General features: G+C 58.7%; 1 protein-coding gene across 3 annotated transcripts in view; it reads left to right on the plus strand.

Annotated features, from left to right (window-relative positions):
- The window catches only part of LRP1 (LDL receptor related protein 1), an 85,068-nt gene extending 68,197 nt beyond the window's left edge, over positions 1-16,871 (plus strand). For 2 of the 3 annotated variants that reach the window (XM_033117434.1, XM_033117436.1), the window contains 35 exons: positions 91-281; positions 1,154-1,337; positions 1,465-1,550; positions 1,714-1,833; positions 2,299-2,486; positions 2,635-2,840; positions 3,360-3,548; positions 4,034-4,182; positions 4,618-4,711; positions 4,828-4,944; positions 5,185-5,304; positions 5,676-5,798; positions 5,990-6,115; positions 6,528-6,644; positions 7,334-7,440; positions 7,530-7,662; positions 8,340-8,459; positions 8,589-8,711; positions 9,063-9,203; positions 9,315-9,449; positions 9,533-9,652; positions 10,741-11,009; positions 11,568-11,746; positions 12,217-12,323; positions 12,525-12,641; positions 13,123-13,299; positions 13,448-13,588; positions 13,697-13,870; positions 14,109-14,270; positions 14,679-14,853; positions 15,006-15,107; positions 15,256-15,320; positions 15,429-15,519; positions 15,617-15,761; positions 15,927-16,219. In XM_033117434.1, the coding sequence (XP_032973325.1) occupies positions 91-281; positions 1,154-1,337; positions 1,465-1,550; positions 1,714-1,833; positions 2,299-2,486; positions 2,635-2,840; positions 3,360-3,548; positions 4,034-4,182; positions 4,618-4,711; positions 4,828-4,944; positions 5,185-5,304; positions 5,676-5,798; positions 5,990-6,115; positions 6,528-6,644; positions 7,334-7,440; positions 7,530-7,662; positions 8,340-8,459; positions 8,589-8,711; positions 9,063-9,203; positions 9,315-9,449; positions 9,533-9,652; positions 10,741-11,009; positions 11,568-11,746; positions 12,217-12,323; positions 12,525-12,641; positions 13,123-13,299; positions 13,448-13,588; positions 13,697-13,870; positions 14,109-14,270; positions 14,679-14,853; positions 15,006-15,107; positions 15,256-15,320; positions 15,429-15,519; positions 15,617-15,761; positions 15,927-16,067 (4,934 nt within the window). In that variant the 3' untranslated portion in view covers positions 16,068-16,219. Of the gene's footprint in view, positions 1-90; positions 282-1,153; positions 1,338-1,464; positions 1,551-1,713; positions 1,834-2,298; positions 2,487-2,634; positions 2,841-3,359; positions 3,549-4,033; positions 4,183-4,617; positions 4,712-4,827; positions 4,945-5,184; positions 5,305-5,675; positions 5,799-5,989; positions 6,116-6,527; positions 6,645-7,333; positions 7,441-7,529; positions 7,663-8,339; positions 8,460-8,588; positions 8,712-9,062; positions 9,204-9,314; positions 9,450-9,532; positions 9,653-10,740; positions 11,010-11,567; positions 11,747-12,216; positions 12,324-12,524; positions 12,642-13,122; positions 13,300-13,447; positions 13,589-13,696; positions 13,871-14,108; positions 14,271-14,678; positions 14,854-15,005; positions 15,108-15,255; positions 15,321-15,428; positions 15,520-15,616; positions 15,762-15,926 lie in introns of all 3 variants that reach the window. The other variant, XM_033117435.1, reaches the window with a different exon arrangement.
- Positions 16,872-17,230: the final 359 nt, after the last annotated feature.

Consider the following 17,230-nt stretch of genomic DNA (forward strand, 5'->3'; position numbering starts at 1 on the left):
GCCTGACTCCCCGCTCTCGCCTTGCCCCTCTACACCTGTTCCCCAGACGGCTGGAGACCCTGCTGACCTGCCACCTCCACCCCTCCCTAGAGCACAAGTGCTACACCTCCTCGCAGTTCCTGTGCAGCAACGGGCGCTGCGTGGCCGAGGCGCTGCTTTGCAACGGCCAGGACGACTGTGGCGACGGCTCAGACGAGCGTGGCTGCCATGTCAATGAGTGTCTCAACCGCAAGCTCAGTGGCTGCAGCCAGGACTGCGAGGACCTCAAGATTGGCTTCAAGGTGTGCCCCGCCCCAGGGTGGGAGCTTCCACACCCCCAAGCCTGGTTGGGAACTTCTTTTTCTACCATTCATTCATTCATTCATTCATTCATTCTACAAAGGCTTACACAGCACCTGCTCTGTCAGGCAGCATTCTAGGCAGTGGGGACCCAGCAGTGAACAAAACGGAACTCTGCTTGGTTGGGTTCTGCATCTATTTGGAAGGTAGAACCAGCAGCTTTGCTGGAAGATGAGAGAAGGACTGTGAGAGAAAAGCCTGTGCAGATGTCAAGTAGGCGCTGCACAGGTCTGTGGTTCACGGAGGAGGCCAGACAGGAGAGTGAAATCTGGGAGTTATCACCATAGAGACGACATTTAAGTCCATGAGTCTGGATCAGATTCCCAAGGGAGTGAGCATAGATAGAAAAGAGGGGAGGTCCGAAGCCTGAGCCCTGTGCTCGGCCACCCCGAGGGCTGGGAGGTGAGGGAAAGCAGCGGAGGCCCCTGAAAATGGGCAGATGCTAGGGCTAAAGAAGAGCAAGTTGAAGAAACCATTGGAGAGGAGCACGTTCAGCTCTGTCAAATGGTGCCCACGGGCCCAGGTAAGGCCTGAGCACCGCCCTATGGACGTGGAAACATGGTGGTTGGGGATTCAATGTAGTGGTTTGGGTGGGGTGAGAGCCAGATAACTAGCGTGGTTGGCGCAGTATCTGTGTGCTGCCTGCCTCCCCCAGCAAGGCTAGGCTTCCCCAGCAGAGCCAGCTACACAGGGTGAAGGGAACTGGAGCCCCATGAAGGCTTCTGACCCAGGGTCTCTAGGGTGGGAGGCTGTCAGCTCACGGGGAGGCCCAGACCCCTGCCCCATCCCCAGCCAAAGCTCCCTGTGCCTGCAGTGCCGCTGCCGACCCGGCTTCCGGCCGAAGGATGACGGCCGCACTTGTGCTGATGTGGACGAGTGCAGTACCACCTTCCCCTGCAGCCAGCGCTGCATCAACACCCACGGCAGCTACAAGTGTCTGTGTGTGGAGGGCTATGCCCCCCGCGGCGGTGACCCCCACAGCTGCAAGGCTGTGACTGGTGAGATGGCCCAGCCAGTTGAGGGCTGTTGTGGGAGGGCTGGGGAAGCAGAGCTCACGACAGGCTGGGGACCAGGGGTGCCCAGAATATGCCCCAGCGAGCGGCTGAGCCAGAATCCTGTCTCCAGATGAGGAGCCATTTCTGATCTTCGCCAACCGGTACTACCTGCGCAAGCTCAACCTGGACGGCTCCAACTACACCCTGCTTAAGCAGGTACCAGACCTCCTCCCCCTACCGTGTCCCAGGCCCAGAGCTACTGTCCTCACCCAGTACAGGCCCACGTCCTCCCCACTGGCCCATGGCCATCACCCCTTCCTGACCTATCCAGCCACCCCTCCTGTCTTCTGCCGTCATCCCTCTCCACCCCCTAATCCAGGGCCTCAACAACGCCGTCGCCTTGGACTTTGACTACCGAGAGCAGATGATTTACTGGACGGACGTGACAACCCAGGGCAGCATGATCCGAAGGATGCACCTTAATGGGAGCAACGTGCAGGTAAGCCCGGGGCAGCCACTCCCCAGCTGACAGCTGTGGGGGTGCAGAGATCCAGCCTCATTGCCCCTCCCCACAGGGCACTGTTTCAAGGCCATCTCCCCTTCTCCCCACCCACCTCCCACAATTATTTTCTTCACCCCCTTCCCTACTGAATCTACATGACTGCTTGTCCTCGCCTTTTCCTCTCTAAGCCTAGAGGAAGACCTAGGAGATTTCCTCTTGTTCTATCCCTAATTACCCATAGGTTCCCCCTGATGTCTGACCTCCCTCAAACCTGTGCTCCCAGGCGCTGTGGTGGTCTCGCTCATCTATAGACCCCTTTCCTAGACCCTCAACTGACATCAGGCCCAAAGCTGTGCCTTTTCTCTCCATTGTCCTCCCTGCTTTACACATGGGGAAGCTGAGCCCCAGAGAGGCTGAGAGTCCTACCACAGGGCACCCAGGCTCTTCCTTCCCTGCCTGCAGGTGCTGCACCGGACTGGCCTCAGCAACCCCGACGGGCTGGCTGTGGACTGGGTGGGCGGCAACCTGTACTGGTGTGACAAAGGCCGGGACACCATTGAAGTGTCCAAGCTCAACGGTGCCTATCGGACGGTGCTAGTCAGCTCTGGCCTCCGTGAGCCCAGGGCTCTGGTGGTGGACGTGCAGAATGGGTAAGTGGGCAAGGAGGGTTGAGGGAGCCTCTGAAAGCAGTTGACATGGCACACTCAGGCAGCCAGGCCCAGCCTCCCCACATGCAGGTGGGAGCTGGAGGGACCAGTCACTTGATTTCTTGGAGCTCACTGCCCACCCACCTGCCAGGTACCTGTACTGGACAGACTGGGGTGACCACTCACTTATTGGCCGGATTGGCATGGATGGGTCTGGACGCAGCGTCATCGTGGACACCAAGATCACGTGGCCCAATGGCCTGACCCTGGACTATGTCACCGAGCGCATCTACTGGGCCGATGCCCGGGAAGACTACATTGAGTTTGCCAGCTTAGATGGCTCCAATCGTCACGTTGGTCAGTATGCCAGGGAGGCTGCCTGGGCACAGCACACCTGATGGGGATGGAGAGTGACGCTGCAGGGGATCAGGCCTTCAGGGCAAGAGCATAAAAGCCAGAGGGCATGGTCCCAGGACACCACCCGCCAGCGGTGCGTGGGTTCAGAGCATTGAAGGGTGCACTACTGGGATTGGCCCAGGCGTGAGGACCCTCCCCATGTACAGTCCCAGATGATGCGACCCCAAGGCAGATGGGAGTGGGAGGCCTGGGGTTGGGGTACTTCAGTACTCCCCACTTCCTGACAAGAAACCATATAATACTGTGACGCAGAAGCCTGCTGTCAGACAGACCTGGATTTGAGTTCCAGCTCTGCCACTTATTAGCTGTGCGACCTTCGGAATCCACTTACCCATCTGGAACTGAGGCTAACGCCTGCCTTACAGGATTGTTCTGGGGATCAGAGGGTACAGCAGGGAAGGCGCCCAGCGCATACTCAGCGCTGCCTGCCCCCGGGCCTGTCCTCTCCACCCTCTGCAGTGCTGAACCAGGACATCCCGCACATCTTTGCACTGACCCTGTTTGAGGACTACGTCTACTGGACTGACTGGGAGACCAAGTCCATAAACCGAGCTCATAAGACCACGGGCACCAACAAGACGCTCCTCATCAGCACACTGCACCGGCCCATGGACCTGCATGTCTTCCACGCCCTGCGCCAGCCAGATGGTAAGCGACCAGGGCTTCCTGCCAGATGCTGGGAGATGCAGGAGGCTGTAGACAGGCTCTGGGCTGGCTCTTGGGAGCTCATTCCAGCCTGAGGCCAGCCCTGGAGTCTTGTAGCAGCCAGGCCTTGAGGCCGGTCAAGTCGGGTGGGTCTGGGTGCAGACCAGTGAGGTGGGACCCTGAAGGCAGGCAGGCCATAGCTGAGGGCCGGCGCAGGTGAGGCCGTGTGTGGGCTTCAGGACTGTTCTGATCCTGGGACCTCAAGAGAGTCCTCTCCTGTCTTTGGCTTCAGCTCTCTCCTAAAAGAGCAGGATTTGGACCCATCCCACGTCTGCCCAGGATAGAGGGGGCTGGGCAGCCTTGGAAAGACCAGAAAATGTGTTAGCAGCTAGTGCTGCCCTCACTCTGCCAGAGGCCAAGTGGCTCAGGGAGCAGTGGTCCATAAACTGGCACAGTCGGCCGCCCTTGAACCGCTTTTTCTCTGGCAGTGCCCAATCACCCCTGCAAAGTCAACAATGGTGGCTGCAGCAACTTGTGCCTACTGTCCCCTGGGGGCGGCCACAAATGTGCCTGTCCCACCAATTTCTACCTGGGCGGCGACGGACGCACCTGTGTGTCCAACTGCACGGCAAGCCAGGTGAGGCTCTTCCCCTGGGCCCTCATTCGTCATTGCCTCATTCCCCTGATCCCCCCACACCAGTCGTCCCACTCCTCCTTGGACCCCAACACCCTTTCTAATGTCCTCATGCATCTGGTTTTCCCACGCTAACACCCCTACATTTCTTGCCTACCTCTTGTCTCCCACAGCAATACTTTTACACCCGTCACCTCACACAAACACCCCTACACCCTAACCCTGACCTCCCTCACCAATCCCCCAACCTCACCCCCACACAGATACTCCCCTGCCTGGCCCTCCTGCACTCATCATATCCCAGCCTTCCATCCTGCTCAACCTTTTCCCAAAGTACCCTGACCCTGCTGCTCCTTGAAACATCCCAGCCCCTCAAAAGAAAACCTTCTGAGTTCCCCAGACCCCCACCAACCCCTCTTGCCCCCACCTGCCCTCCAGTTTGTGTGCAAGAACGACAAGTGCATCCCCTTCTGGTGGAAGTGTGACACAGAGGACGATTGTGGGGACCACTCAGACGAGCCCCCGGACTGTCGTGAGTGCCCAGAGCAGGGGTGGAGAGAGGGTCACGTGTAGGGGCGGCCTGACTCCAGGGCCCTGTGTGGCCCGCCCACCCCCAGCTCTTCTGATGCTAAGCCTCCCCTCTGGCAGCCGAATTCAAGTGCCGCCCAGGACAGTTCCAGTGCTCTACAGGCATCTGCACGAACCCTGCCTTCATCTGCGATGGGGACAATGACTGCCAGGATAACAGTGACGAGGCCAACTGCGGTAAAGGGCTGTCCAGCCACTGGTTGCCCTCCTTCCCCTCCTTGTCTTTCCTTGGGATTTGGGGGTTTCACACTGTGCTCCAAGGGCGAGGAAGCTCAGCCCCCAGCAGCCTCTTCTCCAGGCTGGCGTCCTGCTCCCCAGGCCCTGAGCCTGCCTCTCCCGCTGAGGGAGTGGGGCACCAGCGCCCTGCCCGAGTCCTCCATCCACCATGAGTTACCCTGCTCTCCTCCCCCCACACAGACATCCACGTCTGCTTGCCTAGTCAGTTCAAGTGCACCAACACCAACCGCTGTATTCCTGGCATCTTCCGCTGCAATGGGCAGGACAACTGTGGAGACGGGGAAGATGAGAAGGACTGCCGTGAGTGCAGCACGCTGCGGGCAGGGCACAGGGTGGTGGGCAAACAGCACCACACACAGGGCATGTTGGCTTCTTCCCACCACTGTTTTCCAGGGGCTGTGTTGCTCGCAAGTAATGTTATTAGAGGGCAACATATATTATATGGAGTGTGACTTGGTTGCTCATAAAATCATCGTGCTCGGTAGAGAGATGTGCAGATCCAGAAAATAAAAAGCACTAAAATTGGAAATAAACTGTACCTTCCTCCCAAGAAATTGCTGGCAGTGCCTGGGGGAGTAGGGGCCAGGGCTTGGAAGAGGGAGAAGATGGTGTTCTTAAAATGTGGTGGGAGGCAGAACATGCGGGTCCTCATTTTCTCCCCTACCCCGCAGCCGAGGTGACCTGTGCCCCCAACCAGTTCCAGTGCTCCATCACCAAGCGCTGCATCCCACGAGTCTGGGTGTGTGACCGCGACAATGACTGTGTGGATGGCAGTGACGAGCCCGCCAACTGCAGTGAGTTGCCCAGCACCCCGGAGCCTAGAGCCTGCCTCTCCCCAGGAGCCCCGCCCCCTGGCTCCCCCCCCCCCCCCCCCCCGCCTCTGGAGCCCACCCTTTCTCCATGGTGTCTCTGCTCCCACCACCCCCACATGGGACCCCCTCCCCACCCTCACAGCACATTCCTGAAAGGAGCCCCCCCCTCACAGCCCAGATGACCTGCGGAGTGGATGAGTTCCGCTGCAAGGACTCAGGCCGCTGCATCCCGGCCCGCTGGAAGTGTGATGGGGAGGACGACTGTGGGGACGGTTCTGACGAGCCCAAGGAAGAGTGCGGTGAGTCTGCCGAGCCCTGACTCCCAGGACAAGGCCTCCTGCCTGGGGAGGCAGGTTGATGTCCACTCATGGGGGCAGAGCTGTGTGTCCGCATCGCCTGGCACCCGGCTTCCTGCCACCGCTTCCTAATTCTCCTGTCCCTGTGCCCACCAGCGCCTCTTCAGCACATACCTGTGCAGAATCTCTTAGATCTGTTCATCCCCTCCCAAAGCAGCTTCCCCTACCCCAGAACCTCCTTGTAAATCCTGCGTCTCAGAATGTGGCCTCCTAATGCTGACCTTCTCCGGCTGGAATGCCCACTCTCCCCCTCCTGGCCCTAACCTTTCCTGGCCATGCTGGCCATGCCGCTGTGAGACCCTGAGGTCTGCCCCTCACTCGGTCCCTGACTGCCCTCCCACCTTGCCTCCCCTAGACGAGCGCACCTGTGAGCCCTACCAGTTCCGCTGCAAGAACAACCGCTGCGTGCCCGGCCGCTGGCAGTGTGACTATGACAACGACTGTGGGGACAACTCAGACGAGGAGAGCTGCAGTATGTCCCCTCCCCACCCCACCCCACCCCGCCCAGCAGGGGCTCTTCCCCGGTAGACCTTGGGCACTTCCCTTCTCAGCAGCCCTGCTCCCACCACGACAAGGCTGCACTAGAGCAGGTGGCCACCCCCAGGGCTAGGGGTCAGGAGCCCCTCCCTCCTCACCCCACTCCATGTTGTGTATTTGAGTTTGTACCATTTCACCTCATCTCATGTTTCTCTCCATTTTCACACTGTCCTCTTGGGGTTACAGAGGTAGGTGTCTCTGATGTACCGTGCTCCCACCTCACCCCTGCCTCTGCCCCAGAGCCCACCTGTCCCTGTGCTGTGCCTCAGCCTATCATCCTTTACTGGCCGCTCCCTAAACCCTGGTGCTTGTCTTAGTGGTCTTGTCCCTCCCCTACCCTCCCCACTCAGTCTGTCCTGAGGGCAGGGCCAGGGACCCATGCCCTCTCTCCTGTGTCTGCCCCAGAGGGGTAAGTGAGCACCCTCTGTGCTTGGCAGGTCCCATGAGGGCAGCCAGTTGGCTACCCGGGATTGGTTGAGCATCTTGGTCATTGTGCCAGTCCGCTGTGGCCTTCACGGACACAGATATGGGCAGCATCACTCTGCCAAGGGCTGGAGATGCCCTCCAGGGCTGAGTGCCCACGCCCACCTTCTTGGGGCCTGTCTGTCCCTTATCCTTCCCCAGCCCCTCGGCCCTGCTCTGAGAGTGAATTTTCCTGTGCCAATGGCCGCTGCATCGCTGGGCGCTGGAAATGTGATGGGGACCATGACTGTGCAGATGGCTCAGACGAGGTGGGCAGGGAAACCGGAAGGAGGGAGAGTCAGGGCAGGGCTGGATGGGTGCCCAGATCTGACCAGGATGCCTGCTTCCTGGCCCACAGAAAGACTGCACCCCCCGCTGTGACATGGACCAGTTCCAGTGCAAGAGTGGTCACTGCATCCCCCTGCGGTGGCGCTGTGATGCAGATGCCGACTGCATGGACGGGAGTGATGAGGAAGCCTGTGGCACTGGCGGTGAGCGCTCCCCACCCCCACCCCATAACAGCACTTAGTCAGAGAGCCACTTGGGCTGAAATCCAGCAGAAACCTGTGGGCTGTGTCCCTCTAGGCCCTACCCCATACGTTCCCACAAGGCAGTCGGCTGCCCTGAGAAACAAAGTTCCTGCGCTCTCTCCTTTTCTCGGGCAATAAGGTAGTGCCTGCTCCTGGCTGATCAGCGTGGGCTCTGCAGCCTAGAGGGGGCCGTGTGAACCTGAGTAAAAGGTTGGGGCTTGGAGCAGAGACCCCACCTGTGAGGTAGACATCCTGGCTCTGCCCTGGTGGGCTGAGGACAGGGACGGGTACTAGGTCTCCTCACGCCAAGCCCACTGTTCCTCCTCTGTGCCTGCCATTGGTCTACGCAATAGGCCCCCGTGCCCTGCCACAACCCCCAGAGAAAGAGGACCCTCTGGACCCCTCAGTGCACTCTTCCCAAGAAGGCCTCTTCTGCTCCCCTAAATACCAGAGGAAGCAGTTCTGCCCTGGCTGTTCAGCTAGTAGAGAATTAGACCTGGGTTCAATGTGGCTGTACCACTGCTAGCCTGGTGACTCCTCTGGCCTCCACCTGTGGAGGGAGGGGTGTGGGCAAGGTCCTGCCTCCAGCAGCCTGGGGCTCCGCTCAGTCTTTGCCCTTTGCTCTCCCTGGCGCCCAGTGCGAACCTGCCCCCTGGATGAGTTCCAATGCAATAACACCCTGTGCAAGCCCCTGGCGTGGAAGTGCGACGGCGAGGACGACTGTGGGGACAACTCAGATGAGAACCCTGAGGAGTGCGGTGAGGCTCCAGGGCGAGGGCAGAGCGGGCACCCAGAGCAGGGGGGTGGGCTCTGGGAGACGGGGCTCTCACGCTCCCCAGGGGCCCACAGCCGCCCCCCAGGCCTGATTCTGGCTCTGTCTCCTGCAGCCCGGTTTGTGTGCCCTCCCAACCGACCCTTCCGTTGTAAGAACGATCGCGTCTGCTTGTGGATTGGGCGCCAATGCGATGGCACCGACAACTGCGGGGATGGGACGGATGAAGAAGACTGTGGTGAGCAAGGGGCCAGTGCAAAGACGCTTTGGGGGCCCATAGTGGGGTGCTACAGAGGATGGGGTGAGCCAAGTGGGAGCTGTGTCTGGAGTCACCAGGAAGAGTAGATTCCATTGCTGGGAGCCTGGGGGCCCTTCCTGCGGAGGGAGAAGCTCCTGGGGAAAGGCACTGGCAGCTTCCTGATACCGTAGGTCTTGAGGTAGAACCTGCACGTTTAACCCACTTTCCCTGCAAGCTTGACAAACAGCCAGGCTTGTGTCCTACCTGTATCCATGACTGACTGGAGGCCCCTAAGGGAGGAGGGAGCAAGGGTGGTGAATACCCAGGACCTGAATTCCCTGCCCTCCCCAGAGCCACCCACAGCGCAGACCCCCCACTGCAAAGACAAGAAGGAGTTTCTGTGCCGGAACCAGCGCTGCCTCTCCTCCTCGCTGCGCTGCAACATGTTCGATGACTGTGGGGACGGCTCCGATGAGGAGGACTGCAGCATTGGTAAGAGGGGTGTGTGGGGGCAACAGGGCAGGTGCAGGGATGGCAGCGTGGAGAACCGAAGTCCAGGTGTAGGGCGGCTCAGGAGAGAACCCACTCTCGTTCCCCCCACAGACCCCAAGCTCACCAGCTGCGCCACCAACGCCAGCATCTGTGGAGATGAGGCACGCTGCGTGCGCACCGAGAAAGCTGCCTACTGTGCCTGCCGCTCGGGCTTCCACACCGTGCCAGGCCAGCCGGGATGCCAGGGTAAGAAGGCAGGACCCAGGGGGCCTGGGACAAAAACCCCAGCCACATGGCGTTTCTCCATGACCCTCCCATGTAATCCCCAGACATCAACGAGTGCCTACGCTTCGGCACCTGCTCACAGTTGTGCAACAACACCAAGGGCGGACACCTCTGCAGCTGTGCTCGAAACTTCATGAAGACGCACAACACCTGCAAGGCCGAAGGTACTGAAGCCTGAGCCGGGAGAGGACAGGAAGAGTGGGCAGGGCTTTGCAACACCAGGATATAAAATGGGTGGACCCAGAGTGGGATGTTTTCCTCCATACACCCTTGTGTAAGTGCGGAACCCCAGACCCACAGGTGCAGCCTTCTGGGCACAGGTCCTGGACTGGCTCATCTGAGGAATTCTGGGGTGGGGGCAGCACATATTCCTTCCACACATGCCTCCTCACCCACCACTCCTAGGAGGCGTGCACACAGACACACATTGCCACACTCACGTGTACCCCACTTGCATATTCCCATTATGCTTTTCTTATTTCAGCTTTATTGAAATGTAATTGACAAAACTGTCTGATATTTAATGTGTACAGTGTGATGATTTGATACATGTACACCTTGTGAAAGGATTCCCCCCATGAAGTTAATTAACACATCCATCACCTCACATATTTACCTGTTTTGTTTTTTTTTGGCGAGAACATGCAAGCTGTCCCCCATATGCCTAAGCACCTGCAGCTTCCTCGTGCCTGTACCCAAATACATCCACACACCCATGCACATAACCCCCGTGCACACTCAAGGGCATGCATATACATACAACCCCACCCCACACTCCCAAGTGCACGCCCATGCCATGGGTGCCTGCACCCCTCATGCCTGTGCACTTAAATCCACATGCACGTGCACCCACAGGCACACATCAGACAGTGTGGAGCAGGGAGCATGGTGATGCCAGCCAGTGGCCATGAGTCAGAAGTCGCTGGGACTAGAGGAGCAGGGACAGCTTTCCAGAGTAGCAGGTCCCGTTAGATCAGCTGAGGGGAGGAAAGGAGGAAACACCTTCAAGAGCTGAAGCTAGCACTAGGGCCTGGCACTGGGGTGGGCTGAGCAGAGGTTTCTGACTGGTGCAGATGGTTTGATTAGGAGAGAAGACATTGTTCGTGTGAAAGGGGCTGGGCTGGGTGTAGGAGCATATCTCAGGCACATTCCTCCCAAAACCGGGCCCGACAGCCCCCAGCCCTGACGCCCAGGCCTAGCCTCCTGCCCCTGTCTTTCCCCACACCTGACATCTGACCTCTCGCTCCTCCAGGCTCTGAATATCAGGTCCTGTACATTGCTGATGACAATGAGATCCGCAGCCTGTTCCCCAGTCACCCTCACTCGGCTTACGAGCAGGCCTTCCAGGGTGACGAGACTGTGCGCATCGATGCCATGGATGTCCACGTCAAGGCTGGCCGTGTCTACTGGACCAACTGGCACACGGGCACCATCTCCTACCGCAGCCTGCCCCCTGCTGCGCCTCCCACTACTTCCAATCGCCATCGGCGACAGATTGACCGAGGTGTCACCCACCTCAATGTGAGCACCCAGCCTGGGGTGGAGTCTACAAGGATTGACTGGGTGGAGAGACTCCAAAGAGCAGCTAATTTCGAGCAGAGTTTGAAAAAGACAGTGGATGGGCAGAGGCTAAGACTGGAGGCCGAGGGCAGTCAGGATTATGTCGGGAGGCACAGGCCACAGATGGACAGAGCAGTGAGAATCTGTCATTGGCTCTGCCACACTGCAGCCCAAGGCAGCAGGGCACCCTGGGCACACAGGCCTTCAGCACAAGAGCCATGTACAATTCCTGATTGTCACTGCCACCTACTGTGTCAGTCTTGGCCAACACCTATTTGGCCTCTTTGGGCCTCACTTTGTTCTTCAATAAAGCAGAGTAGTAATATCTAACCCAGCAAAACATGTGAAAGTGCTAAGTGTGGCCCATAAGATAAGTGTCCACTGAATCTCTTCAAAGCCAGGAAACTGGCTCAGTCTGACATGACTGTTTAGGAGGGATAGGCTGGCAGAGTTGGGGGTAGACAATGGGCAAGAAGACAAAAGGTGGTAGCCCCTGACACTGTGATCCCCGCCATTCAGATTTCAGGGCTCAAGATGCCAAGGGGCATTGCCATCGACTGGGTGGCCGGGAACGTGTACTGGACTGACTCAGGCCGAGACGTGATTGAAGTGGCACAAATGAAGGGCGAGAACCGCAAGACGCTCATCTCTGGCATGATTGATGAGCCCCACGCCATTGTGGTGGACCCGCTGAGGGGGTAGGCAGGGGTCCTGGGAGTATGCATCCTGTGGGGAAGGCCGGGACAGGGGCAGGGGCCCAGAATCCCAAGCCTGCCCTTCCCTGAGCTTGAGTCTTCCTTGCCTCGGGTCTTCCAGTCTGGCCCAGTCTGCCCCAGTCTGGCCAACCCCAGCCTGCCTTTGCCCAGGGCTTGGATAGGGACCTGACTTCTACTTGGCTGGCTGTCCTGGGCAGCCAAGATTTGGCTGCTCCTTTGTTCCAGGGGGCAGCTCTGCCCACTTCGCAGCACACTGTGGTTTTACAACAAAAGATTCTTAACCTGATCAGGAAGCTGACTCCCCCTGGTTTTCTCTGAAGGAGGCAGACAGAATGCCCTCCTCGCAAGACCCAGAAGTCTCTGTGCCCAGGCCAGGAACCTGGAGGCCCACCTTGACTGGCCTTTCTGGCAGCCCCAGGTCCTACCCACACTCACCCCTTCTCCCTCTCCAGCACCATGTACTGGTCAGACTGGGGGAACCACCCTAAGATTGAAACAGCAGCGATGGATGGGACACTGCGGGAGACACTGGTGCAGGACAACATCCAGTGGCCCACAGGTCTGAGGCAGCAGGGGACAGTGTGGGAGGGGAGGGGCTTGGACTGGGATGGGGCAGGTGGATTGTGGAGGCTTTTCCAGAAGACGTGATTGGGAGTGCTCATGGGAACAGGGAGGAGCCATCCCAACACAGACACAGTTCTTTCTCCCCCAGCCTCAGGCGGGAGGGGCTGGGCCTCATCATGTTCTCTGCCTCCCCCAGGCCTGGCCGTGGATTATCACAATGAACGTCTATACTGGGCAGATGCCAAACTCTCAGTCATCGGCAGTATCCGGCTCAATGGCACAGACCCCATCGTGGCTGCTGACAGCAAACGAGGTCAGCATCTGACAGCAGCCTCAGCCAGCCTGGACCTGGGGCCTCCTGTCCTCCCCACTGAGCCCAAGCCCTCCCCCAGCGCCTGCCATCCTCCCCAGCCTGGCCCCCAACCATCGTGCAGTGTCTTCCAGGCCTCTCCCAATGGGATTTCCCTTGCACCAGCACTGCAGGCCTGACACCCACCCTGACCCTCTGGCCTACCTGTCCATTCATTTGTTCTACCAATGAGTATTAAACTGCGTGGAGGCAACATAGGTGGCAGTAGGAACTTAGCAAATGTGGGGAGAGGCAACAGAAGTCAGTCCTCATCTCAGAAGTCTAGGGGTAATGGGACATTTTGCCAGTAGTGGCCACAGAAGGAGGAACAGGCTGGGAAGAATTTGGTTTTGGACATCTTAGGTTTGAGGTGCCTCAGAGCCAGTGTCCTGAAGGACACAACCCGGGCTTGAGTCCCCTCTGAGTCCATGTCCTCCTCCCCCAGGCCTAAGTCACCCCTTCAGCATCGATGTCTTTGAGGATTACATCTATGGTGTCACTTACATCAATAATCGTGTCTTCAAGATCCATAAGTTTGGACACAGCCCCTTGATCAACCTGACAGGAGGCCTGAACCATGCCTCTGATGTGGTCCTATACCACCAGCACAAGCAGCCTGAAGGTGGGCAAGGAGGGAGAGCCCAGGCTGGGGCAGGGAGGCCTAGGGGCACTAGGTCTCCAAGCTGCGGCCTCGGTTCCTGGTGGGCAGGGGTCCACAGGGCTTGGGTCCACAGGGCTCAACATCCTCCCCCACTGGCCCACACCTACAGTGACCAACCCATGTGACCGCAAGAAGTGTGAGTGGCTCTGCCTGCTGAGCCCCAGTGGGCCTGTCTGTACCTGTCCCAACGGGAAGCGCCTGGACAATGGCACCTGTGTGGCTGTGCCCTCACCAACACCCCCACCAGATGGTATGCGCACATCCCTCCCCTGCCCCTCCCCTCATGCCCCAGAACCCTCCTCCTTGCAGCCCCTGAATCCCTCCCTCCCTGGCTCTGCCCCCATGGTCCTTCCTGCAGCTCCTCGGCCGGGAACTTGTAATCTACAGTGCTTCAACGGTGGCAGCTGCTTCCTCAATGCACGGAGGCAGCCCAAGTGCCGCTGCCAGCCCCGCTACACAGGCGACAAGTGTGAGCTCGATCAGTGCTGGGAGCACTGTCGCAATGGAGGCACCTGCGCTGCCTCCCCCTCTGGTATGGCCTTCAGTTCTCCCACCAGGACTGCTCCTGGCCCCGTGACCCCAGCCCCCCAATCCACTGGCCCTGCCCCACCTTGCGTCACTTCTGCGTCCCCTCATGCCTCCTGCCACACCCCTGTGTCCCATCCCTCTGCTACCTGCCTCCCACCTGGGGCCTTCCAGCCCTGTTCCTCTGCAGGAGGGCCAGGTGGTTCAGTGGGCCACAGGCCCACTCACACATCGTCTCCCACCAGGCATGCCCACGTGCCGCTGCCCCACAGGCTTCACAGGCCCAAAATGCACCCAGCAGGTGTGTGCGGGCTACTGTGCCAACAACAGCACCTGCACTGTCAACCAGGGCAACCAGCCCCAGTGCCGATGCCTACCTGGATTCCTGGGTGACCGCTGCCAGTACCGTGAGTCAGCCATCCCTGGGACCCAGGGGAGGAATGAGGGTAGCTGGGGGACCTGAGAGCCTAGGGTGGTAGCCACAGGAGTGAGTTCTAGGGAGGGAGGCCATTCTCAGCTCAGCCAGGCCCAAGTTGCTGGTGCTCCTCTGTGGAGGTGTCGGCACTTCCCCCAAGGTAGTGAGCCCTCTGGCACCAGGATTATTCAAGCAAAAGTAGTGCCCTGTCAGGATGCTCGGGGATGTCCTTGTTCCTGCAGTCTGTGATGTGGGGGCTGCCGGGGACTCAGGAGAAGGTAGGGATCACCCAAAAGACCTGGGGGCCCCCTCAAGTGTCTAGCTCACCCCACAACCTATGAAGGACATTCATGAGAATGGAACTTGAAGTACCTCCTCTCCCCCAAACCCCAAACCACAGGACAGTGCTCTGGCTACTGTGAGAACTTCGGCACGTGCCAGATGGCTGCTAATGGCTCCCGCCAGTGCCGCTGTACCGCCTACTTCGAGGGCCCGAGGTGCCAAGTGAACAAGTGCAGCCGCTGTCTCAATGGAGCCTGCGTGGTCAACAAGCAGAGTGGGGATGTCACCTGCAAGTGAGTGGGGCCCCACAGTTGTGCCTGGCTGGACTCTGCCCTGTCACAGCTCTACGCCCTCCATCTGCCCCTCCCAGCCCTGCCCTGCCTCTTCCTCAGCGTCTCAGGCACCCCTCACCAGCCTCACGCCAGCCTTTCACTCCCTCCTACAGCTGCTCTGATGGCCGGGTGGCCCCCAGCTGTCTGACCTGCGATGGCCACTGCAGCAATGGCGGTTCCTGCACCATGAACAGCAAAATGATGCCTGAGTGCCAGTGAGTTGGGCCTCAGCTTCTTCGAGGCCTAGATCATCCCCCTTCCCCAAATCTGAGCTCGCATCAGGATCCTGCGGCCCCTCCCCATTTCCCTGGCAGCCATGGCTGTGGAAGTCATGTCGGCTCAGCTCTGCTCTCCTGTCTGCAGGTGCCCACCCCATATGGCAGGACCCCAGTGTGAGGAGCAGGTGGTCAGCCAACAGCAGCCAGGACGTAGGTGGCAGGGGGTGGGAAGGCAGGGCTGCTGGGGCCTGGAATCGGGTGGGGGTGCTTGTGCCTCCTAGGCCTTTTGGACTGAGTCCCCCACCTCCTCCCCTCTAGATATGGCCTCCATCCTTATCCCTCTGCTGTTGCTGCTGCTGATGCTTCTGGTAGCGGGAGCAGTATTCTGGTACAAGCGGCGAGTCCGGGGGTGAGTTACGAGGAGTCTGAAAAATTCTGGTCATTACTTTACCACCCTAGCCTTACCCCCCTAGAATCTCTACTCCTCTACTCCTGCCTCTCCCCAGGGCTAAGGGCTTCCAGCACCAACGGATGACCAACGGGGCCATGAACGTGGAGATTGGGAACCCCACCTATAAGATGTATGAAGGCGGGGAGCCTGATGATGTAGGGGGCCTACTGGATGCTGACTTTGCCCTGGACCCGGACAAGGTGGGCTGGGAGGAAAGAGGGGGTAACTTCCAGGGCAGGGGCAAGAGGTTATGGATGGGATGACTAAGGGCGTTGGGTTGGATGATGGAGTGGAGGTGTGGGTAGGATACCTGGGCCATAGAGCCCAGACCCTGAGCCATACCTGAACCTTCTGTCACCTTGCAGCCCACCAACTTCACCAACCCTGTGTACGCCACACTCTACATGGGTGGTCACGGCAGCCGCCACTCCCTGGCCAGCACGGATGAGAAACGAGAACTCCTGGGCCGGGGCCCTGAGGACGAGATAGGAGACCCTTTGGCATAGGGCCCTGCCCTTCGGACTTCCCCCAGAGAGCCTCCTGCCCCCTGCCAGAGAAGTACTTCAATGAGCCCCACTCCTGCCCAACAAGCCCTCCCCAGCCCTGCTGGGATGTATAAATGTAAAAATGAAGGAATTACTTTTTATATGTGAGTGAACAAGCGAGCAAGCGAGCACAGTATTATCTCTTTCCGTTTTCCTTCTGCCTGCTCCTCAGCAACCCCACCCCCCATGTTGCCTTCAGGGAGCTGGGACAGCAGGGCTCTGGGGGTTCCTTTGGCTTACAGGTATAAGGGGGCCCTGCCCACCAAAATGCACCCCCACTGGGAGAGCTGGTGGTGCTGCCTTCCCCTCCTTGTACAAGACACTTTGTCAGGGCTCTCCCCTGTCATCCTCCCCCTCACCCCTCCCAACTCCTTGAGGGCTAGTTCTGGGGAGGGAGAGTCCTTCGCTGCCTCTGTCTGGAAGATTTGGCTCTGGCTGAGGTAGGAAGGAAAGGATGGAGTTTTTTAGTTTTGGGGGAGGCCATCCCATGCCCCAGCCCCCATTATAGAGGCACTTTTGAGATGGCCATACTCAATACCCCTCCCAGACAGCTCCCCCTTCTCCAGTGCCCCCACGGTGGCTCCCCGGGCTGGAGACTTTGGTAAACAGTCCCCCAGCCTCTCTTCCCCTGGGGAGAAGGAGGAGGTGGGGCACACCAAGGAAGGGTAAGTGGGTTGCCCCTTTTTGGGGACATGAACGTTTTAATAATTTTTGCTGAATTCCTTTACAACTAAATAACACAGATATTGTTATAAATAAAATTGTTAAAAAAAAAAAGAAAAAAAGAAAAAGAAAAGAAAGAGAAAGAAAAATGCCACTTGTGTCTACCTATGAGTGCGATACTCTGTGAGCTGGGCTGTGCTTGCCTGCTGCAGCCACCAGAGGTAGCCCTAGTCTGTGCTGGAGGCAGGCTTCAGTCTGGTCTTCAGTACCCTTCTCTGAGCTCCCTCTGTCTCCATCTCGCTGTGGCAGAAGAAGGGGGTGGCACTGGACTTGACAAAAAAGACCTGCTTCTCCTGGGTGTGTGACCTTGAGCCAGTGACTTCACCTATCTGCGTCTTGTTTCCCTCTGGCTCTAGGATACTAACTCCAAGATCTGTTTCTGTGCATTATCACTTTTAGGG

The sequence above is a fragment of the Rhinolophus ferrumequinum genome, chromosome 10, assembly GCF_004115265.2.
Source record: "Rhinolophus ferrumequinum isolate MPI-CBG mRhiFer1 chromosome 10, mRhiFer1_v1.p, whole genome shotgun sequence".
NCBI classification, from domain to species: Eukaryota; Metazoa; Chordata; class Mammalia; order Chiroptera; family Rhinolophidae; genus Rhinolophus; species Rhinolophus ferrumequinum.